This window comes from Podarcis liolepis (assembly GCF_965112155.1).
Source record: "Podarcis liolepis genome assembly, chromosome: 2".
NCBI classification, from domain to species: Eukaryota; Metazoa; Chordata; class Lepidosauria; order Squamata; family Lacertidae; genus Podarcis; species Podarcis liolepis.
Window position 1 is genome coordinate 101,865,152 of NC_139555.1, and position 25,427 is coordinate 101,890,578.

At 42.8% G+C, this 25,427-nt stretch overlaps 1 protein-coding gene across 8 annotated transcripts in view; it reads right to left on the reverse strand.

Annotated features, from left to right (window-relative positions):
* PTPRG (protein tyrosine phosphatase receptor type G) overlaps window positions 1-25,427 on the reverse strand; it is a 536,428-nt gene that overhangs the window by 155,281 nt on the left and 355,720 nt on the right. For all 8 annotated transcript variants that reach the window (XM_083491124.1, XM_083491123.1, XM_083491119.1 and 5 more), the window contains exon 5: window positions 24,943-25,038. In XM_083491124.1, the coding sequence (XP_083347250.1) occupies window positions 24,943-25,038 (96 nt within the window). The remainder of the gene's footprint in view (window positions 1-24,942; window positions 25,039-25,427) is intronic.

The following is a 25,427-nucleotide window of genomic DNA, read 5'->3' on the forward strand; positions in this document are numbered from 1 at the left end:
AGTCATGACACTCATTTATCTAAAGCACATCTCCGTTTCAGAATGAGCTGATCTGTTTGAGAACCACTTAATTCAATCCAAGTCACTCTTAAGAGGGCCATGGTATTTAACAAACAATTGTAAAACGCCGGTATTTACGGTACTCCGTGCCATTCCTACTACAGTCTCTCTCTACACACCTGTTAGCAGCAACCGAGTTGTCAGGATTCAGAAAATTTCTCAGGAAGTTGCCTGCTCAAAGCTTGCAAAGTTAGCTATTATATATATTCCCCAACTGCTGTTCTCTGAGGCCCTGAAAGTAACATCCCCTTCCAGAACAATGTTTCAATAATGATCTTGGATTCAAAACCAAGAGGGAAAATGCAGGTGAGCAGGGGTAGGGGAACTGGTTTAGAACAGAACCAAACATATCTGCATAATGTTTAGGCAAGAGTAGAGCTATTCTGAAGGGAGTTCATCTTGAATTTATAGCACATTAACAACCACAGCCTAACCCCCTCCCCACTTTATATTGCTTTTTGGGATCTTTGCATCACGAAGGGATTAAGAGATTAATTCCTTGATCCTTACAGATACTTAAGCTTTGCAGTAATGCTAACTGCGTGCATTAAAAAAGATAAACACAAGGGAAGCCAAATAAATCATTAGATTACTAAAAGCAGTGAAGTTTGAGTTGGCAAGGGGGATAGAGTGATGTTGCTATTTTCAAGGGGGCCACAGGACAATTGCCTTACATGCTGCTAGGTAGACAACTTGATGCCCTTGGTAAAAAGGTGCAAGGCTATCGGCCATGAACAGGGATGGGGCTTTCTTCTGATGAGGACCATATTTCGTTGACAGTAATCTCTTGGGGGCCACATGCAAACAGTGGCTGGGGCCAGAGCCAAGCAAGTGAAGCACCCGTTCCCCACCACATCAAAAACTTCCCTATACAGGACTACCCTTAGATGTCTTCTAAACATTGTATAGTTATTTATCTCCTTGGGAGGGCATTCCACAGGGTGGCTGCCACTACCGAGAAGGCCCTCTGCCTGGTTTCCCGTAACCTCACTTCTCACAGTGAGGGAACTGCCAGAAGGCCCTTGGAGCTGGACCTCCCAATGGGGGTGGAAACGCTCCTTCGGGGGACTTCCGGGTTGACGCGATCTGGGAATGGCGGATTCCCTCCGAGCTGCGGAGGGAATCGGCTCCACCGAGGACGGGTCTTTGCCGCGCCGGCGACGCAGGGACCCTCAAAAACCGCAGGCGCAGATGCCTGCGGACTGAAGACTCGGCGGGTGCCTTAAGCGCCCCCCCTGATTCGCAAAGAGCCTTTTTAAAGGCTGCGGAGGGGATACGGGGGTGGCGTGGCACTGAGAGTCGATCGCTACCTCGGTGGAGCGAAGCCGCGAGCCATGACCAGTGAGCGCTGACTTCCTTCCTTGAAAATCTGGACTGAAAGAACTACCCGTGAGTAAGACGGATTGGGACTTTAAAAATTTTACCCTGAATTAGAGACGACCGGGGGTGTGCTAAAAGGAAGTCCGCACCCCCCCCCCTTGCAGAAGATCTAAGCAACGACATAAGAGCTAAGCTGGAGAGCCTACCCTTGGTGGGGTGAGTTAAAAAGGACATTAACTTTCAAGATTTGGCTAAGGGAAATTTTATGCTGGAGAGTGGAGTTTCGGAAGCCTTTTTTGTGATTTAAACAACCCCCCCTCCCGGGCTCGGGAACGTCCTGCCTTTGTGCCTGTGTAAGAGCCGCGGAGTTTGACAGCTGTCAAAGCTGTCAAACGGGCAACTCAAAGTGAAAAATCGTTATTTAAGATCCCTTTGGACTAAGACAAGTTACAATTGAGTCAAAATTGTTGGAAACAAAGTAATAATAAGAAGTTAAAGGGTTGTTGAGTAAAAAGATTAATAAGTAATCAGATTCCCCCTAGGGGGAATTCTGTGAAACTACAATGGATACAATGGCTGTGGATGGAAAGTTACTAGTGGAAATCGAAAGGATGTTTCAATTGGTGGGAATCTTGCAAGAGCAGAGTTTGGCCATGAATAAACAACTTATGATTATGACCTTGGGAACAGGCAACTCTGCTGTTTGTGCTGAGGACCTCAATGAGAAAGAATCCACAGCTGAAGGGGAAACAACATCTGCAGAGGTGGAAGAGACTAAACAAGAAAAAGAGAAAGTAACTTTGGGAAGCAACATCCAAAAGCTGACATCTGTGGAATACAAACAAGGAGACTCTGGGAACACATTTACCACAAGTCTGCGAAAGATGCAGAAGAAGAAGGAGGAGGCCCTGGGACAATATGGAATACAGAAACTTAAAACAAAGAGATATGACTGGGGCCTACGTTTGGATTTTGGTTTTGAGGAGACAGGCTTTGTGGAAACTTTCCAGCAATGGATTACAAATCTCCTTGTGGGAAGAGAATACATTTGGATGCTGAAAGAACTTTTTTCAGACTCGACGACTGACATAAAGGATCACCAACAAGACCGGCGGAGAGGGACTGAAAGAGATTTGAAAGCCTTGGACGTGAGGAACCCAGGCTGAGAATCTCGACTTTGGACCTTCATTGGGAAGGGACTAAAACCGGGGATGGGAGGGAGGGAAGAGGAGACTTTCAGAAACTCTTAAGACTTTTGGGTTTGGTTAATATGACTTCTAATTAAGACAAAATGAAAAATCGATGGAAGAGAACTTATGTCCAACTTAGGAATACCAATTTTAATTATAAAAAAGGTAATAAGAGGAACAAAATGGCTAAGAGGAGAAATACCAACTTGCTGATATAATTTTGGGAATTGGGATGCATGAGGGGGGGTGGGGGGAAGTCAGGGAACAAGGTTATGAAAAGAAGATCTGCTGAATCTACATATGTTTTTGTTATGTGTTATTTTTTGTGTGTGTTTTGTCTCATAAAAGCGGAAAACCCAATAAAAATTAAAAAAAAAAAAAAAGGAAACGCTCCTTCGGGTATACTGGGCCGAGGCCATTTAGGGCTTTAAAGGTCAGCACCAACACTTTGAATTGTGCTCGGAAACGTACTGAGAGCCAATGTAGGTCTTTCGGGACCGGTGTTATATGGTCCCAGCAGCTACTCTTAGTCACCAGTCTAGCTGCCACATTCTGGATTAGTTGGTAGATTCTGAGTCACCCTCAAAGGCAGCCCTGTGTAGCGAACGTTGCAGTAGTCCAAGCAGCAGGTAACCAGGGCATGTACCACTCTGGCAAGGCAGTGCGCAGACAAGGAGAGTGTGCTGGAACAAGGGCGGCAACCTGGTCTCAAATTGGCCAGCCAGGTGCCTTTAAGAAGCACGCAGGCAGGACCTCAGCACAACAGCACTCTTCCCTCCTGCAGTTGCCAGCCACTGGTATTCAGAGCATAGCCAACATGATTTGTGGCTATTGATAGCCTTATCCTCAATTTAAAGGCACTTAGGTTGATGGCCTCTACAGCCTCTTGTGAGAATGAATTTCATAGCTTACCTATACATTGCATGAAGAAGTGTTTTCTTTTGAGCCTTACAGCTTCGCTCCCCCACAACCCTTAACCCACTTCCACCCTCCTTCTCACCCTCTGGGCTCCCCTACCACATCACCTGCATGAAACAAACAAGAACTGGTCACATATAGTAAGAAATATGCATAGATTCAAGGAAATAAATAGAGTGTGAGCTCCAGGTTGTGTCCAAATTTCCAGCTTCCTATACGACTGCGATGTATCATCTCCAAGATTCTTGGAAGATAGTCAACGTAACTCTTTTTTCTATTGCCTGATCAGACATAAAATGAATTTGGATTGGGCACTACATAAGAACGTGACTGGAGGGTAAGCAGTTTTACAGCTGAGCCTGACAAGTCTTTTTACCCATAAAACGAATCCTGGCCAGGCAACAGACTCTTTTGGGAGGATTACAAAACGAGCCACAATGTTGATCACATTCAGTCTAAGCCAGTTTGGGGTTAGGCCTGCCTAAACCTAACCTTTTAGTGTGGTGATGGAGTATTATTTAAAATGAAAGCATTATTTGAGCTGTGCTAAATTTTTGTAGAAATGTGGAGTAGCAGAAGGCAATTGTTTGCTTAGCCAGATCACGGGCAATAAATTGGCAGAAGCTCAGTACTAAAAAGAAGGTAAAATTAAATAAATAACCGCTAACCTAATGTTTAATTTGTTCCAAATGTACAGGAAGTGCATAGCTAACAAGACTAGCCTAGACACGGAACTGTGATCAAGAGTATGAGAGAGAAAGAGGAGAGACGCAGAAATGTCAGCGATTTAGCAACCACCAATAAAATATGTTAACTTTACGGTAGCAGCATACAGTGGTACCTCAGGTTAAGTACTTAATTTGTTCCGGAGGTCCGTTCTTAACCTGAAACTGTTCTTAACCTGAAGCACCACTTTAGCTAATGGGGCTCCTGCTGCCGCTGCGCCGTACGACCGGAGCACGATTTCTGTTCTCATTCTGAAGCAAAGTTCTTAACCTGAAGCACTATTTCTGGGTTAGCGGAGTCTGTAACCTGAAGCGTATGTAACCTGAAGCGTATGTAACCTGAGGTACCACTGTATTACATTATTAAGACTACATGTTTCATTACAAGTGTATGGTAGCTTTCAAGTATCATGGCGGACTCTTCTTAAGTGGCAAGGTGGAACTTCATTTGTGGTTAAAAACACTTAAGAACAGGTTTACACCATGCTGGTGTACATACATACATGTGTGTGTGTGTGTGTGTGTGCGCGCATCTGACAAAACATTCACTGAATTCACTGTTGCATTCTAATCAACACTTTGCTAAACTATTTGTGGTGTGTTAAATATAGTTTTCTTGCAACAATCTTTTAGGTATCTTCTAAACTTTGGCTGATTTCCTTCCTTTTCATGAAACAACATGATTCTACCCACTATCTAGCAACCGCGGCTAGTGGGCACACTTGAAAACTAGGGACACTGTTGTGGGCACCCTGCAGCACATAACCACAATTGCAGCGGAGTGGGTGTTTTTGGAGGGGGTAGTTGGGAAGGGGCAGTTCTTCCCTCTCCAGCTACAACCTACCCCTGAAATCTTCCCTCCTCCACTGCAATTTGAAGCACAGGACCTCTTCCCATGAGTCCAAAGGATGGAAAGGGTGGAAGGTAGCATGTCACAGGAGAACCCTGCTGGTGACTGCCAGGTTTTGTTACAGGTGATGCGTTTTGAGGCCTTTTTCATACTGAGGATTTCAAATATGAGAACTTGGTTATATAGGCAGTACTCAATGTCTGGTTTTCCTGTCAGGCTTTCAGCTTATATCCTGGAGATGAGAAAGCTGTGGTCCTAATACAGTTGAACTTCCATATCCACCATCCCTTACCACTGGGGCCAGGGTGACGGGTGATGATGAGGGCTTAAGTCCAATAATATCTGTTCCCCATCCCTGTCACATCCCTTCCCCTACTTTGTTTTCCACTAACCCTTGATTATCTATGATATGTAAATAAACCAGCAGTGACGCCCAATCTTATCAAGATACATTTACACTTGTTTGTACAAGTGATGGCTTATTTACTGAGGAACAATTGCTCTCACACATCACAAAATTAATGCAAAATACCTCTCACTCTGGCCCAAATAATCTGGCAACATGTTTTAACAGCCGGAAAAGGACAGCTGAATATAAAAGAGATTGTAAATAAACAGGAACATTTAGCACTTGAAGTTTTTAACAGGTTTGTTTCTAAGTTTAATAAAGCAATTGTGGACATTGTTCAAAAAACCCACAATAGTTATTAATTAACTTTTTCAAACTTATGGACTAAGGGCATGTCACCACAACACAACACAAATTTCACATTTTTGTGGTGCACAAAGCTGCAAGAAAGAAAGGGGGAAGAGGAACGGAAACAACGGTTAAGATACATCTAGGCAGTTCTTTAACTCTGGGTGCTTCCCAACCATCAATTAAGTCCAGTTCTTAGAGCCAGTGTGGTATAGTGGTTAGAGTACTGGACTAGGACCTGGGAGACCAGGGTTCGAATCCCCACTCAGCCATGAAACTCACTGGGTGACCTTGGGCCAGTCGCTGCCTTTCAGCCTAACCTATCTGACGAATTCGTTGTGGGGATTAAATGAGATGGGAAAGAACCATCTACACCACCTTGAGCTCCTTGGAGAAAAAGGTGGGGAATCTAGCTGTATGCAATCAATCAATCAATCAATCAATCAATCAATCAATGGTGTTGGTGTTTAAAATTAAGTCCAGTTCTCTGTTTTTGAAAAAGACTTGGCCACTATCAGCAGTCTTATCAGTGCAGTCCTCTAGATTATGCCAAAAGGGGGCATCAGGTCTCCATAAAAGTAGCAATTTTAGATTGAAATATTTAATTGCGAAATAAATAAATAGATGATAGATTAGATAGATAGATAGATAGATAGATAGATAGATAGATAGATAGATAGATGCTTGCTTGATTGATTGATATCACATATGAGGTCACGCTCCTGCGGGATGTCAATAAATTATAGCTTGTGGGGAAAATGTTTCAGCTGCAGCTGATTTTCATGCCTTGCTAAAATGCAGTTGGTGAAAGTACTCTCTGCCTAAGGGATAACTTTGGTTAATTCATAAATAATGTATTTTCTATACATCTTTTATTCCTTAAGAATCAGACGTGAAAAACTCTAAAACACAATCTTAGAATGGTGCTTTATAGGCATTAAAAATGCATACCCTGCTGTCCAGGATATGATTTTAGATGTTTTGGTATGCTATCCAAGCAGTTCTGTCTGTTGCTTGCATTGTTTATTAGAAGCAATACCAGCAGAAACTGGGCAACTTTGGGTCTGTGAGAGTTGTAACGTTATTTCTTCAGCTTAAATTTAGTAAACACCCTGATTTCATGAGCTGTTGCTAGTGGGAAGAACTGCAGTGGCCCGTGAGGATCTAGTCATCTTTTCTCACCACTATGACTCATCACCATAAGGGACCAGGCCGCAGCTCAGCCGTCCATGTAGGATGTCCCAGGTCCACTCCCCAGCATCATAAGGCTGGGGTGGATCAAACCCTTGTCTGAAACCCCAAAGAGACACTGCCAGTCAGTGGAGACAGTACTAAGCTAGATGGGCCAATGGTCTCTCAACTTGTTATATTGATGTATGGAAGCTCCACAGTTCTGCCCCAGAATTGTCGATATGTCTATAGCTACGGTGCCTGTAGCACATAAACCAGGGGCCAGCAAACTTTTTCAGCAGGGGGACGGTCCACTGTCCCTCACACCTTGTGGGGGGCCGGACTATTTTTTTTTGCGGGGGGGGGGAATGAACAAATTCCTATGCCCCACAAATAACCCAGAGATGCATTTTATATAGGTGTACACATTCTGCGACTGTAAAAACACCAGGCAGGCTCCACAAATAACCCAGAGATGCATTTTAAATAAAAGGACACATTCTACTCATGGAAAAATACGCTGATTCCCAGACCGTCCACGGGCCGGATTTAGAAGGCGATTGGGCCCCCGGGCCTTAGTTTGCCTACCCATGCCATAAACACTGTGGTTTAGCCTTTACAGTGGCACCTCGGGTTACATATGCTTCAGGTTACATACGCTTCTGGTTATACACTCTGCTAACCCCGAAATAGTATCTCGGGTTGAGAACTTTGATTCAGGATGAGAACAGAAATCGTGCTCCAGCGGCATGGCGGCAGCGGGAGGCCCCATTAGCTAAAGTGGTGCTTCAGGTTAAGAACAGTTTCAGGTTAAGAACGGACGTCTGGAACGAATTAAGTACTTGACCCGAGGTACCACTGTATTTAGACAGTAGAGGACTTAGGTGAGACTGGTGGTTTAAACTCTGGTTGGTTTAAACAACTGATATAAACTGATAGTGGACAAGATCATGGCTTGTCCACTAACATGGCTAGCAACAGTTTGCCATTTAACGTTACATATGACACTCTTGATTTCTACCCACTTTGCCATCTTAGGGGACTCTTGCATAGCCACTTCAGTATAATATAAGGCTTTCAAAAATAACTTCATTTTCAGTAGGGTTTTTTGGCCTCTTACACCAGAAGCAAAAAGCAAAACCCAAATACCTAGTACCCCAAATTTGGCACTCTGGATAGAATCATAGAAGGGACCCCAAGGCTAATCTAGTCCAAAACCCTGCAATGCAGGAATCTCAGCTATGAATGAAGTAATTTATTTCAAGTAATGAAATAAATGATTTGAATTACACATCTCCTTAGTTTGCATGCATTGTTTTGTTCTGGAGGAGGAGACAGCGAGGGCACACAAGTCTATGGCTTACTCAGTCTCATTCTTGTATAGCTATGCCGAAGGTGAATGTCATATGCCAGCCAAGCCACCGAGGAGGTGCTGGTGGTTTGCATTTGAAGGAACTGGGTTTCATCTCCTAATGCTCCTGCCCTTTGGCTTGCTCTGGCTTGGTGTGGGCAAAGCAGGGCAAGAGCTTCCAGTGACCACACAGCATGATCTTGTACTTCCAACAAAAGGCAAAAAAACGATGGCCTTGATTAGAGAAAATAACGATTCCCTCCCCCCCCCCAAGAATGAGATAGACTGTACAGGAGAACAAAGCTGTCTTCTAAAGGGCAAACGACAATGAACTAGCAGGGAGAGAATAAAGTAAAAAAAATAAAAATTAAAACATTTCCCCTACAAAGTCCTAGCCGCTGTCTTCTAATCTTTGTGCCTCAGCACATCTCTCCTTTTAAGCCATGGCTTTGCTCCAGGATTTCATCTTTCTTTTTCTAATGAAACAGCATCAGTTTTAAACAAAGTTAGCTTTCGGATCGGAACGTTAATTCTGGTGATGAAAGTGCATACCCTCCAACGTTTCTCAGATGAAAACAGAGACGTACCTCACTCCCCCCGCCCACCAACCCTCCTCGACCCCCCGTTTTTTGTCATCCACCCTGCACAGCATTTCCTATCAGAAGAAGGGGGAGTGCCAGCACGGCTGCACCAACAGGACACAGCACCCCCCCTCACCCCTCAATCCCAATTTCATTTTATTATTTGGTAGATTTATAGAAAGAAAAATGGGGTGCTCCCTTGCCGTCGCTGCTGCTCAGGACAAGCAGGTCGACGGGACATTCTGGGGATGGTTTTCGTAATTCCCAGACTGTCCCTGGAAAATACAGACACTCGGAGGGTATGGAAGTGGCAGTTGTGTTCTTCCAAAGCTCTATTAACACTTGGCATCTTATAACATCTATGCATTCCTGCAGTGACCGCTGCTAACTTGGATGGCTTTTAAAGGGGATTGGACCATATTCAGGGAGAAGAAGTCCCTCAAAGGCAACTACCTATGATGGCTCTATACCACCCCCAGAATTGGAGGGGGTATGTCTCGGCATGTCAGTTTCTGGGGAACACAATTGGTATAGAGCAGTTCCCATACACAGCTAGTTGGGAGAGTTTCGAGCCTTGAAGTTGCAGCAGTGGAAATCCAAAAGCAGACAAGCTCATCTCCCTTTGGTTATTTCTTCTAGGTATTGTTTCCCTTCCTGTTTCCTGCAGCAGCAGCAGTGGGCAGCTGTGAGCTGCACACCTTTTTAATTTTGACACATGGGCAGTATATAAATGAAAATAATAATTTCCCCACAGTGCCCCAGGGCACTGGAAGGTATTGTGGCTAACCAAAGTGGTGGGTGGTTTGGGGGGGGTGTCAATGGCACCGGGGGAAACCAATGCACCTTGTTGGAGTCTCACCCGCCTCTGCAAGCTTGCAGGAAGCTGACATGCCAAGATACCAGGCTCTATTATGCACTTAATCTGACTCTCTCTATGCAGGGTCCATCTACCCTTCTTGGATTTTGCTTTATGCATGTATCTTAAAAGCATTTTTTAAATAGTGAAATAAAAAGCGGGTCTCTTTTACCAAGCTAAAAATGCTTAAACTGTCAGGGCCCATGATATGTGGTAAAGCATAAAATGCAAAAAGCACCAAGAATTACTACAGTTAGGGAATGTCTAACTAATTTCTTTTATTCTAATCATTATAATCAGCAGGCATCCTAGTTATCAATCATCTCCCAAATCACACTGGGGTGAAGATAATATGACTGCTGTGACTGACTACTGTAATTTGTACATATTAGACAGCCAAGTATTGTTTGTGAAACTCTGCTAATGAAACGTACTCCTAAAGTATAGGCTATCAAATTGAATATCTTTTGCTGTACGGCCACAAAAGTAATTTCTATTAAAGACGCATGAGATTTAATTCACAAGGTAACAAACGACTGTATTTCAAACGCAGACATTAATAGGGTCTATAAATATTCCTATGCTAGCTTCACTTCCCAGCATTAGAAAATAAAAAAGGGTCATTCAATAAGAGAAATTGTAAATTTACAATGAACAATGAAAAACACTTTTAAAAAAAGAAAGAGGAAAGGAAGGGGGTTAAGGATGTAAAAGGACACCGATGCAATTTTCTAACTAATTAATGTCTACTAAATGTATTTTTGGCATGCTAGTATGTATGCTCTCTAAATAGCAAATGCAATCATGCATGAAAAACATTTAGAAAAACAGATTATCTGGAAATATTTCATCTTAGACTAAGGGTTTATGCTGGACACCAACTTCCATTAGCCCCAGCCAGCATGGCCAACCGTCAAAGATTATGATGGGGGATGGAAGTCCAACAATGCCTGGAAGGCAGAGCAGTTGGGTAGTCCTGCTTTTGGCAACCTAAACAACACAAATACAAATATTCACATATGTCACACACTTTCACCAAAAGGACGACTTTTGTGAGATGGTCCCCAAATGCTACAAAAACAATTGCATTATCCTAGTAACTCCAATTTAACGAACAAGAAAAACCCTACAGTTAATTCCACTCTTTCATATGCACAAAACACACAGAGCCAACCAAGGAAAGAAGCCTCCTAATGACTATGGGCTTTCTCTCTTTTGTACGCAAGGAAAATGAGGCAATGGTCTCAAAGTGAGCTGGAGGCAAAATATGCTGCTGTTCAGTTGCTCGGCGAAATACTTATTATGTCACTTTCTGTTTGAAATGCATAACAAGTAGAAGCACAGAAAAACCAGCTATGGAGCAGCACAAGGGCCATTTTAATCCATGGCAAACCAGGAGCAAATGTGCCTGAGCTACAAGAACACATGCCAGTATAAACGAATACCAACTTGTGCTGCTGAATATCAGCTTCTGGGAATCACAAATGGGCAGGATGGCTGTTGTGTTCAGGTACTTATTTTGGGTTTGCCATGGGCTAATGGTTGGCCACTGTGAGAACAGGGTGCTCAACCAGATGGGCCACTGCTCCAGCAGTCTCTTCTTATGTTAGAGACTTACTGTTCAAAAGCATTTTTGTTGTTGTGCCAAGTAACAACAACAACAACAAAATTATTATTTATACCCCGCCCATCTGACTGGGTTTCCCCAGCCACTCTGAGTGGCTTCCAACAAAATATTAATACAATAATTCATCAAACATTAAAAACTTCCATAACAGAGCTGCCTTCAGATTTCTTCTAAAAGTCAGATAGTTGTTTATTTCTTTGACATCTGATAGGAAGGCATTCCACAGGACGGATGCCACCACCGAGAAAGCCCTCTGCCTGATTCCCTGTAACTTTGCTTCTCGCAGTGAGGGAACCGCCAGAAGGCCCTCAGGGGTGGAGATGCTCCTTCAGGTATACTGGGCCGAGGCCGTTTAGGGCTTTAAAGGTCAGCACCAACACTTTGAAGACACCTTGCACCCTCACCACAAAGGCCCCATAGCTAAACATGTGGCAAAGTTTTAAACTGCATGCACATAAGAACAGCCTGCCAGATCAGGACAGTGACCTATCTCCTCCAGCATCCGGTTCCCAAAGTGGCCAACCAGATGTCGATGAGAACTGCACTCTCCCTATGGGAAGCCCTCAAGCAGGGCCTGATTCCAGCGGCTTCCAGCAGCTGGAATTCAGAAGCATACTGCCCCCAACAACATCTCGTTTCACCGCATGAAGCAAAATGGGAATGTGCCACCTACCGCCCACCTGCCCCATTTGCACCACCAGTGAAATGCACCCATCTCACCAAAAGTTGGAGAGAGTGTGACCCCAGTCAAGCTTGCAAAAATTTACCACTTGTCTGATAATAAATGTTGGAAATGCAAAGAAACTGAAGGTACTTTCTTTCACCTTTGGTGGACGTGCCCAAGGATTAAGGCTTTCTGGGAAATGATATATAATGAACTGAAAAAGGTACTTAAATGTACTTTCCTTAAGAAACCAGAGGCCTTTCTCTTGGGCATTGTCGGCCAATTGGTGCCAAAGAAAGACAGAACTTTTTTATGTATGCTACAACAGCAGCAAGAATACTCATCGCAAAGTATTGGAAGACACAAGATCTACCCACTCTGGAAGAATGACAGATGAAGGTGATAGATTACATGGGACTGGCTGAAATGACTGGCAGAATCCGAGACCAGGGGAAAGAGACAGCGGAAGAAGACTGGAAGAAATTTAAGATCTATCTTAAGAGACATTGTAAAATTAATGAGTGTTATACTGTTGCGGCCACAGAAGGGATTACAGCTGTAAAGATAAGGTTAAAGGAAAAGAAAGGATTAAAATTAGATTAAATTAAGGGTGAGGATTTGCGGAACTAAATATTTGAAATTGGAATGCAGAAAGGGGAGGTATGAGGAGGTCAATGAAGTAAGTTTTAAGAGAATAAGGATTCAAAATTATATTTGTTTGTTGTTGTTGTGTGTGTTTGTTTGTATTGTGTTTGATTTTATAATTTGTGAAAACTTAATAAACATCTTTAAAAAAAAGTTGGAGAGAGTGGGGGCATTCTGCAAGGCCTTGGGGTTCATCTTCTCTGACACGGGGCAAGGAAGAGAAGTAGAATGCTGGTTTGCTGGAATGTCTTCCTCTCACCAAAATTTCACTGATGATGGAAGCGGTAAGGTGGTCGGGGCATCACCTCTTGTGTTTCCACCACCTGAGGTGCTTCACCCCATCTCTTGGGTGGGCCATGTGAAACATTGGACTGGTTCACACAAACCAAACCATGGCTGAGTGTGAATGAGCAAACGTTACAGCAGGCACCTCGAGAGCTGCTACCAAGGTTTGCCCTATGGTTTACAGCTCATAATTTGTCTGCAAGAACTAAACCACAGGCCCAGGTTCAAATAACACACTCAGCCGAACCATGGCTTAGCTCAGTGGAGCTCGGGACCAAAATGACCAGGGAAGAGCAAAGCAGCTGCAAACCCCTGTCCAGGAGCTACACGTTTGCCAAGTCATGGTTTGGCTTAGTGTTATGTGCAAAGAAAGGCATTAACAGGAAGAATTATTTTAATCAATGACTGTCACTTATTTTCTAATGGAATATCCCATCACCTCTCAAAAAGGACTGGATACCTCACACATATCTCCATACAAAACAATGAACCAGCTACACAAGGAACCAGCTACACAATAAACTTTCTGGGGACTTCACAGCTGAAACCAGAGTATCACAAATTTCTCCATTATGGAAACCTTCTTTCTCTCTCCCTTGTGACTTTCTAGGGGTTTGAGAGCTTCATGTTCTTTTATATTGCTTGGCTAGCTATCCATGAACTGAATAAGTTGAAATGCAAGCTTTAATGTTACAAAAAGGGCTTGAATTCTAGAAAAGATGGCACGAATAAAAATTACTCCCTAAAATAGAACAATTTTGCATATAGGCTTGCAAATGCAACACAAGGGAATTTGTTTTGAATTTCAGTATCTTACACAACATCTTCATGGAACGTGGCAGAAAATAAGCCGATCTGAATTGATTTGATTGGTAATTGAATACAAAAACAAAAAAGCCATAAGAACCAGTTCCAGCATAGCATTGTACACATGATTTTACCTTCAATGGGATAATCTATAGCGTATTTTTGTTCTGACCCCACTTTTCAAACACCATTTTGAAGCACTTACTGAGCTCTGATGCACCTGGTTCTTACGTTTGAAAGACAGATTTGTAGAAAAATAATGTTAGGGCCACTTTTTTAGATATACCCCCTACACACACACACAGCCATCCCCCCAAAGCAACACTGAAAAAATAATGGGCAGATTTGGCTAAGGTTTTTATAAAAAAAAAAAAATTCTCTTCAAAACACACACACACACACACACACATATATATATATATGAATTGGTGGTTCTCTAACACGCAAACCCCTGAAAGTGGCAGATAGATGGCGACAGGACCACGAGAGAAAAGTGCAGAAGTGGACATCTCCCAGGGTGAAAGAGAGAGACTGAGAAGAAAAGAAAGCACCCAGATGAGAGATGAGAGGGTCTGTCATTTTCTGTGGTGAGGTAGGATTAAGAACTAATGTTGTAGAGGGAGAGAAGTATTTGCACTTTGTGCACTATTTCTACACTTTAGGTATGGTGCTGCTGCCCCCCCCCCCCGATATTTTTCATCATGCTGCTGTTATTAAATGTTTTATAGTTGTACCTGAGATGAGGAGACAATAACTTACACTATTTATCTTGTATTTTTCAGGGGCTGAGTTGCGAACTTCATTGCTGGGTTGACACTGTAAATAGGGTGACATTGCTGTTCATTATGTATTGCTTATGCTTATTATTATGAATTGTATCTACATAACAGTTTTAATTTTTTTGCATTTAATGAGCATTCTGTTATAAAACATTATATTGTTTCATTATATTGTATGTTGTAAACTGTCCCGTGGCTTTTAGATGAAAGGGGAGGATATATAAATTTATTAAATAACCCAATGAAAGGAAAGAACTGACATTATGATAAATCTCCATCTGCACAGGTGTGTGTTCTGATATTGTGCATTCAACAGGCATTAAGAGTCTCACTCCACAACGGGATTTCAAATCGTGATATTACGTTTTTGAGACAACGCAGCCAAGGTCTGAGTTTTCATGTTCCCGTGCTGTACTGAAATTTACCATGCAACTGTTCATACCACAAAAGGGAGCTCTAAATGTGCACTTATAGAATGTTATCTTCTTACACCACACAGTCAACCTGTGGATAGAAAAGTTCAGAACACAGCAGGTTGCTGCCATCATGATCCAAGGACTCCGAATGCCTGCTGGCAGAGCACAGGCAGAAAAGAATAAACAAAACAAGGTGTGTGTGTGTGTGTGTGTGTGTATACATGTGTATACACACACACACACACACACACACACACACACACACACATGATCAAACTAGCAACTCAAGTTTTCTCGGACACCACTCAGCACTCTTGCTTGCCTAACTACACAAACATAATTATTATATACGTCAACAATGTTCCACCATCAACCATTTCTCTGGAGTCTCGATACTGGATGCCACTGAACTAAGTCATGGCTTGAGGTCAGGAGACTGCTAAAGTGCATTAGAAAGAGATATGTGTACAGTACTGGTATATTTTACCTAGAAGGTGTTAAAGCATCTCTTTCTCGCTCACTCACTTACTCACTCTCTCCCTTTGCTGTAATTTTCAGGAAGGGAGGGAGAGTTCAAAAGCCCTTCTCACTCTGTTCTGGTTTCCAAGGTCAAACTACAGCCGCAGGGGCAGCACTGCATAAACAAGCCCCCACCTCAAAATCATGAAACTACATGTCACATGCAGGTCCATCCTCAGGCTGAAGCATCTGTCCATCAGGTTAGAAAGGAAAGGGAACAACACAGCCCTCTTTTCTTCCAAGGTAGCATTTCATTACAAGTAGCATTTTCTACAGTAGTCCTTTGGTCAATCTTCTACAGCCAGTTGGAATGGATGCCCTAGATTTCAAAATATTTGGAGGGCTCCAGGTTGGAGAACGCTGCCCTAAATAAACTTCATGGTTTCCTGATATCAGCAATCAGTTACTGATATTGTGGCTGCAGTCTGCTTGCTCCCCTCCATTATGCCTTCTATGCTTTGATTTTGAACTCTGCCTAACCCAACACCCCTTTCCTAATATTTATTCATTCCTCTCTGTTCCTACTCTGTCCTGGGTCATGTATTTCCAGATGCTTACTGGACTATCTGATCATGGCAACTACATAAATTCCTCAGCAGGATAAAAGTAGGTTGCTGTTGTTTAGTTGTTTAGTCGTTTCCGACTCTTCGTGACCCCATGGGACAGAGCACACCAGGCACCCCTATCTTCCAAAAAGTAGGTAAAGGTAAACGGACCCCTGACCATTACATCCAGTCGTGGCCGACTCTGGGGTTGTGGCGCTCATCTCGCTCTATAGGCTGAGAGAGCCGGCGTACAGCTTCCGGGTCATGTGGCCAGCATAACTAAGCCGCTTCTGGTGAACCAGAACAGCGCACGGAAACGCTGTTTACCTTCCCGCGGGAGCGGTACCTATTTATCTACTTGCACTTTGACGTGCTTTCGAATGGCTAGGTGAGCAGGAGCAGGGACCGAGCAACGGTAGCTCACCCCATCGCAGGGATTCGAACAGCCGACCTTCTGATTGGCAAGTCCTAGGCTCTGTGGTTTAACCCACAGCGCCACCCGCATCCCCAAAAAAGTAGGTAGAGTGGTACAATTTTTAGGAGAATGGTTGAAAAAGACCCTGCTGAGCCCTGCCACTTTTAAATGCTGCATGGTAAAGAAATTCCCATCCCCAAACACCACAGAACCAGACTCTCAGCTAAAGGACACAGGTTCAAGACTTTATGGTGACAGCAGATAAAGATATTATCAGACTTAGACATGCCTACGTGGGGTTTATAATGGCCTAAACCAGCGTTTCTCAAACTTGGGTGTCCAGCTGTTTTCGAACTACAGTTCCCATCATCCCTGACTACTGGTCCTGTTAGCTAGGGATGATGGTAGCTGTAGTCCAAAAACAGCTGGAGACCCAAGTTTGGGAAACCCTGGCCTAAACTGAGGGCAAAATATGGAAACTTACAGTCTAGAATCCTGTAAACGTAAAGGGGAATTGTGACAAGAGAAAGTCAGTAAAATTATAAAAAAGTTTAGTAAACAGCGTCAAGAAGGCTCTTCTATCTGTACATTCCTCTGAGGTGAATGTTCTTCTCTAAGGCTTCATACTTGAAATGAAATTTTGCTACAAAGCTGCTTCCTGCTTAACTGTCTTTAAAAGCATGGCTCCTTTATTTAAAACAACACCTCTGCTGCTTGTTTAGCCTTAGCTTGGCCATGGTTAAGTCTCTACCTTTCCACCTGAGTGAGGAAGGAATAAAAGAACAAGAGACTTGTCTTATAGCACACCAGACCATTAGTCCACCAAGCTCAATGTTGTCAAGACTGATTCAGGCTGAAGACTCCTACGTGACATCAAATGTGCTGTGAAGATAAATGAGAAGAACTTGAAAACACTTGAGGTGATGAAACATGTGCAACCGTATTAATGAACAAATCACTTGTAGAAGAAGGGTTCACAAGATCGCATCCAGATGTTGAAAGAATGTGTGGAGTGCACTGTGTAATCTAGCCCAACCCACTGCCACCACACTTTCCCAACATCCATAGATTCAACGGGCTTTGGAAGAAGTTCTAAGCCAATATAGATGTACATGGGTGGAGCTCCTCAGTGAAAGAGACTCTGCCCAACTGTATGGAGGGGTTTGTGTGACCTCACTTACGAGCCAAATTCCAATCTGCCTTGTCTAGCCTGAACTACAATGTCCCCACTGTGGAAGGGCGTGTGGATCCAAAAATGGCCTCCACAGTCACTTACAGACTCACTATTAAAACCGTGTTTATGGAAGACAATCTTGGCTACGAGTGATCGCCAAAGAAGAAGAAGACAATGAATCGAACTCCAGTTGAACAGCCACCTACCTGAGCTTGGCATGAATATTAAACATAAGCCTAAATGTGTTCTAGAAATGGCCGTTAAATAACAAAATTCATATGTGATGTAAATTTTAATATTTACACCTTGTTCATAGTTCACAGGATTTGAGATCAAAACATTCTTTTACTTCCAAGCTGAAAAAGAAGGTTGGCTGAAATCCTTGAGGAGAGGCAGCGAAGCCCCTGCAGAGCTATTTTGATAAAATTGCCGCTTGGAGTGTGTAACCACATTCTGAAACAAAGTAAGCTAAGCACCTACGGACACATGCAGCATGCAGCTGTACAGATTTTTCTTTATATTTAACCTTGTAATTTTATTCATTCATCAGGTCAGCGGTACTGACAGCTGCTGGAAGTGACATTTCTGAGTGGAATATTCAGAGAACATTTAAAAATATAGTCCACAGTCACAATCCACAATTGAATTTTACCCAAGAAGTTGCCACTCAGAACCCCCGAAGCGACTGTTTACATGCCTCTCAAATTCTAAAAGCAGCTTGGAAACTAGTACAAGAGCTTCTTCTCTTTTTTTACAAAACTAATTGGGGGAACCTAGGAACCTGCCTTATACCAGGGGTCCTACAAGATATCTTGCCCAGTATCGCCACCATTTGCATGTAGCACTAAGCCTTAAAGTACAGTGGTACCCCGCAAGACGAACGCCTCAGAAGACGAAAAACTCGCTAGATGAAGGCGTTTTTCGTTTTCTTAGCCGCTTCGCAAGACGCATTTCCCTATGGGCTTGCTTCGCAAAACGAAGCTTGCCCGCAAGCTCCGGGAATAGCGGGGAAGCGCAGTGTGTCTTCCCCGCTGTCCCCGAACCTCTTTTGAAGCAAGGGGCGGCGGGGAGAAGATCGCTTCTCCCCGTTGCCAGCCCCACAATCTCTGGGGACAGAAGGGAAGGCGCGCGCGCCTTCCCCTCTCTCCCCAGACCCCTTTTGAACCAAGGGGCGGCAACGGGGAGAAGCGATTCTCCCCGCTGCCCCTTCCCTTGCTTTAAAACAGGTCCGGGGACAGAGGGGAAGGCGCGCGGCGCTTCCCCTCTGTCCCCGGACGGTCTCCATAGGAACGCATTGATTGATTTTCAATGCATTCCTATGGGAAACCATGCTTCGCAAAACGACAAACTCGCAAGAAGAAAAAACTTGCGGAACGAATTAATTTCGTCTTGCGAGGCACCACTGTATGGTTTAGTGAGCCACAATGTGAATTAGTTGTGTGCTAGTGTATGCAGCCCGAACACCCCTGCTTTCCTCTTCCCTTCACACAAGCAGGCAGACAAACCATGAAGGGACCAACTGAGCAAAATTCTGCCATAACAAAATGGTTGACTCTTTTAATGTGCCGCAAAGCTCTCTGATTGCCCATACGTTTCATGGCTCTGTTTTTTTAAATTGTAATTGTAAATATCAACGTCTGCCTTTCTTTATAAAACTGCAAGCCACCTCACAGGCCCTTCTAAGGGCTGAACGGTGGGATATGCACTCATTGCTAACAAAATAAGGGTGCAATAATATCTTTTTATTTCACTCATTTCAATCCCAATGTACTGGCTGTTGCCAATTGTCCTTGAAACCTAATGAACTGAGTAAGAATACTTTAATATAGCTAACGCTAAATTATTAAACAAGACCCAACAAAAACCAACAAAAAAACCAACCCTGAGGGTTCTTAATTTTTAAAAGTGCCACCAATAATTACATGGTACAATGTAACACTAAATATAGAATATAAATATAAAGAAAAGATTTGCAGCTATTGCTAAAGAGTTGAGAGAGAGCAGTAGTGGCAAAGAACGTGGGTTTAGGCAAGGCAATTTTTTCTCTGCCTCGGCCTTCTCTCTTGCCATGTGGTGCCACTTAAATGACACTGTTAACAATTGCTAAGATAACGTTCTCTGCTGCTCAAGGGGGCAGGTCTAAAGTTGGCTCAAGTTACAAGTGGGTAAAATTCTGCTTGAGCATTAGGAGAAATATTTCGACAATAAGAGCAGTTGTACAGTAGAACCTATTCCTTAGAAGGGATCCCCTTTCTGCAGCTCTTCTGCCTAAGGCTGAATGGCAATCTGTGGGGAGGCTATATAGTGGTACCTCGGGTTACATATGTTTCAGGTTACATACGCTTCAGGTTACAGACTCCGCTAACCCAGAAATAGTGCTTCAGGTTAAGAACTTTGCTTCAGGATGAGAACAGAAATCGTGCTCTGGCGGCACGGCGGCAACGGGAGGCCCCATTAGCTAAAGTGGTGCTTCAGGTTAAGAACAGTTTCAGGTTAAGAACGGACCTCTGGAACGAATTAAGTACTTAACCTTAGGTACCAGTGTAGTGTCCTATTTTACAGAGAACAATTCTTATCTGAAGGAACCTTCTTTTTGAAGAGCTGTGTTGTCCAAGATTAAAGGTAAAAAAACTCAAAGGAGAGCAGAAGCCTTGCAATTGCCCATCAACAGCACCTGGTAATCTTCCTCAGCAGTGGCGTAGCGTGGGGGGTGCAGGGGGGGCCAGCCGCACCGGGTGCAACATCTGGGGGTTAGGGTTAGGGGGCGCAAATCCACGGGTTAGGGGGCGCAAATTACTTGCCTTGCCCCGGGTGCTGACAACCCATGCTACGCCACTGTTCCTCAGTATGGAAAGAAATAAACTGCATTCCTCTTTAAATTCTAATGATTATTTCGGCACCTGTATCGATATGTATAAATTAGCATATGCAGATACTATGCTAATCAATGTCCTTTTCGGTGATGTGTAAGAGGCCACTGTATTAACAAGGTCTCACAATGACATGTTTAAAAAAATGTACAGGGTAAACTATGTCTGGCACTAATTGTTATTAATAGCTCTGAATTACTGGTGCTCCGATGCCTTGTATTTTTGTATGCAAAGGGGTATAAAAGCAGCAAGTCCACGGGGTAGGGTGAGGGGGACTTCTTTTTTAATTTAGAGGTGTCCAGGCAGAGATTACAGTGAAATCTCAGTAATAGTAAGAATATTTCCGTAATGCTGCATAAAACAAGGTTAAAAGGAGCATTCAACCTGTAATAGCTTAGGGAGAAACCTTTTTATTTCATGAGGTCTTCCTAAGACATGGTTCACTAACTCCCACTCACAGTGAGATGCTTCAGCATGCAATATGCAGCAGAGATTACAACCACAATGGAAACCAAATGGAGCATAGAAATAGCCTACAGGAACTCAGGGAAATATATTCTGATATTCAGCATGACTTTCAAAGCTTTGTGATATTTGAAACTCTAAACACTGGTCACTTAATTCCCCCACCCCACCCCCACTTTGCAGATTTAGTTTCCACTAGTTTTTACTTTAAAAAAACCACAACCAAACTAAACTTTTAAGCCAAGTAGTAAAACAGAGCCGTGATATGGAATCATATATCCATAGACTCAGTAGACAGGTGATGAGGAGGATATTCACATGCTGTGTGGGTATTGTGAAAGTATAACAGTACAAATCCAAGTCCATAAAGCAGCCTTTTCATAGTAGTGAGAGGTAGGAGTGTAGAACTGGATCCAGCCACTAGGCCAAATCCTGACCCCCCAAAACTCCAATTCTGGCAAGTGGGAGGAACGAGAAGTTGGCTATGTCTGGCTAATATGACACACAGTATAGCGTCTCCAACAATAGAACACTGAGACCAGAATTGCCCCATAGTTGAGGCGATTATAATTTGTTTCCCAGATTTCCAGAACTATTCTATTCTAAGTCATCATTTCCTATGTTGTAAGTCTCAGGCATGCACCTTAGCCAATTGGTGCATAGTACATGGATCTTGATATCCTCTGTTGGTAGCCTAGATACGATAGTAATATTCAAAGTCTCCTATCCACTCCATGATCCACAGTTGGTGGATGTGCTTTTCAGCCAAGATTGGGTCTTACAGTGGCTTACAGATAAATCCATCAGAAGACGAGTGTGTATGTATAGAGACTGGGAAAGAAGGTATAATAATGCATCTCACCAATGCTTTTTCCCCTCTTCCCTAAAAAATGTTTAGGGGTACTCTCATTTTCCTACTCATATTGAAATACTGCCCCTCAATGAGGCCAAACTTAGATTCACAAAATGTTTAGGGGTATGCGTCCCCCTGCGTCCCCCCAGAAAAACCCACTGCATCTCACTACTCCAGTTTTGTTGACTATTGGTTTTATTAAACTGTTTATTTGTACATATGGGCTATACATAAAATAAACAGTAAACAAAATACATGAGTATCCTCTCATTTTTTAAAAATTCTTGTTTATTCTTCCTATCTGCAGAAAGCTAGCTCAAACCAGAACCCCACTTGTTTCTCTCTCTCTCTCTCTCTCTCACTCACTCACTCACTCTCTCTCTCTCTCTCTCACACACACACACACACACACACGAGAATGTGGAGGGGACTATAGAAACAAAATATAGTTCATGCTTACTTATTTATAGGGCTCACACATATGGATGGGTAAGATCTTTGGATCTGCAACTAAACCACACCAGAAGGTTTTAGATTGTATAACAAGGCCTGACATTGCTGAAAGGCGTGCTACAAATAACCTTTATGGTTTTACTGAACTTAGAAACCTACGCTTTCCAGGTGAAAGAAGATGGTGATACTCCACGTTGATGGTGGAAGCATCTGGAAAACCAATGCCACCAATCTGGAACTCCATTGACTATGTGCCTCACCCTGCCCCATCACTATGCAAGGGAGCACAGCATTCTCCAGCCCCCACCCACAACTTCTGCTACCTATTTAACAGTGATACAGGACACCTTTAAAAGCAAACTCTCCTGAGGCATTGTACGTCAAAAAATATATTAAAATACAACAGAACACAAGGAAAAATGATCAAACACGAATAAAACCAGCAGTAGCAAAAACACACCCTACCTGAGTTCATGTGTCTAATCAATTTATATCGACCAAGACTCACAACAAATCTTTTCCTACAACACATTTTAGAGCACTGCTCCTTTTTATTATTGCTCCTAAGCTCTATTAAGATAAAAACACAGTTCAACTGTGTCTTTAAAAGACACATTCATGACTTTAAATAAAAGACAACTTCTTCTGGAAATAAAATAGACGCTACATGTATATCAGGTAGCAGAAGATAACAAATATGAAAATCTCTTAACCACCTGCCATCACAAACTGACTCCATGAAATCTCTGCTGCTATGTGCTTTTTTTTTTTTACACCTTATAAATGTCTATAGACATATATAACTGTGGAGGCAAGTTTCACAAAGTACAATATTTTCACCTTTCTGTCTCTGGTATCTCTGACTGAATTAATTTGGCCAATTACCTTCCTAGCTGTTGAAACACTTGGTTTAATGTCAAGTGGTTTATTTTTAAAACTATCTTTTTCCAAATGAATGGAAATGAATAGAAAACAACATTATAACCAAAGTGAGTATCAAGTCAGAGACAGAAAGCACACCTACAAAAGTAAAATAATGCCCGGTTCAAAAAGCAGTAATAAAAGTGATTTTTGTTTAGCTTCATAGCACAACTGACAAAAAATACAATCCCATTCCTAGTATAACTTATAGTGTTACCTATAGGTTGTATCCAACTTTTGGTCATGTATCAGAACATCCCCTACATCTCCTTCCCCCACATACCTTATTCAAATCTGCTCTGGGTTCCCTGCAATCATCTGGAGCAGATTAGGTGGTGGTGCAGAGGGCATGTGGGGTGGGGTTCCATTGCATGAGAAGAGCTCACTCTAAGGGTTAGACTTAACCCTATGCTCCTAAGAAAGAAAGTCTCTTTCCTACTATGCCACTACAATCTCCAAGGTAGGTCAAGCCAAGCAGTGAAAACACTGACAAGCAGAGAAAGATGCCCTTAATGGCTGATCTTCCAATGATCTTTCAGCAGAAAACCATCTTGCCATATAAAACAGAAGAACTTTTAGAAAATTATTTCTATCAAGCATATTTACTGATTTGGGCTAGATGTTGGTATTTTATCAATTGTGGTAAAAAGAAATCGAGCCCTTAAGGCAGTGCAGAATGTAAAAACAAATACAATCATAGAATCATAGAGTTGGAATAGACCACAAGGGCCATCGAGTCCAACCCCCTGCCAAGCAGGAAACACCATCAGAGCACTCCTGACATATGGTTGTCAAGCCTCTGCTTAAAGACCTCCAAAGAAGGAGACTCCACCACACTCCTCCACACCACACAATGACTAAGAAAAGACCGGTGTTTTCCCCAAAAGTTTGAGTATTGTTTGAGACGTGTTCCACTGAAAGGCATAGCTTATGTGCACCTGAATTTGCGATAGCCTATCGGAAGAAGGTTGTACTGTCACTTTCACCTTAATTTATCCTTTACTCAGAAAAGGAAAACCATTTCTCCTATATAATGAGACAAAGAAGCTGAACAGCCCTTCAATTTGACTTGACCTGTCAGCCATCATAAGCAGCGGCCCCTGTAAAGTACCGCAAGTCCTCAGGTGTGCTGAACCTGTAAATGAGCTAACTGAACATTCACATTCTTTCAAAAAGCATTTTATAAAAAGGGGCTCCATAAATCCACTGACTTGGAAAACCTGATTTCCTTGAGATATTTAGTTGCCATGACAATTTATAATAAGATGCTACTACAGTAAAGAGAGAGAGAGAGAGAGAGAGAGAGGGAGGGAGGGAGGGAGGGAGAGAGAGGGAGAGAGATTGGGGAGGGAGGGAGGGCAGGAAAACTGAGGATATTGATTAATATGCTGGCAAGTTGCATCTGAATTTAAAGTTTTCTTCCAGCCTAAGAGGCCCGTTAATATTTCAAGAACCTGAGCAACATGCTTCAATAGCAAGGTAAGTTCTATGATAAATGTGTTCTCCAATCTGTGCACCAGTCAAGCAGCTATAAAAATCAGAATAATTCATGCAAAGATTTCCATTATGTTTCTAAACACACTTATTTACATTTTAAATCACACAGCAGACAATAGAAAATATCCTTCATTTAGACAGGTGTGAATGAGAAAACAGATGCATCCATTAAAGCAGAACCAATTCAATGAATAACAACAACAACAGTAATGATAAAGAAAGGAGGTGTGAGGAGGGAAAACTTTGCCACCTCTTGGCTTCACAGAGTTTGGGTCAATGAGCAACTTACCTGAAAAAACACAGCCATGGCTCCTATTATTCTTTTCTCTTGGACCGCTGTCCCAAAGCTGTCAAAATCATCAGGATTGTAGAAATAAATCTGCATCTGTGGAAAAATGGAAAGAATTTTATTTTGCTGCAAAATTGACTCCAGGGTGGGACAATGAATAATGCATTGTGTGTAGACCAGGGAGGACCAAGACGAAATCTTTGGCTCTGTGATGTCTGAACCCCCAACCCCGATGGCTGGAACAAGTTCCTAGGGTGAGAGAGCATGGATGTAAGTGGGAAAGGCAAAGTCAGAGGAAGGTTGGGAATGGAAAACCTCCATGTGCTGGAAGATGGTCTACATGCTGGATTTCAGGTAAGACAGTAAAGTAAGAATAAATTGACTAATTTGTGGTCAAGGGCACAATGGCCATTTTCTTGAGGTGCCTCAGCAGGAATTAAGTAACTAGCCACAACTCGGATGATTTTGCAAATGCATAAAAGATA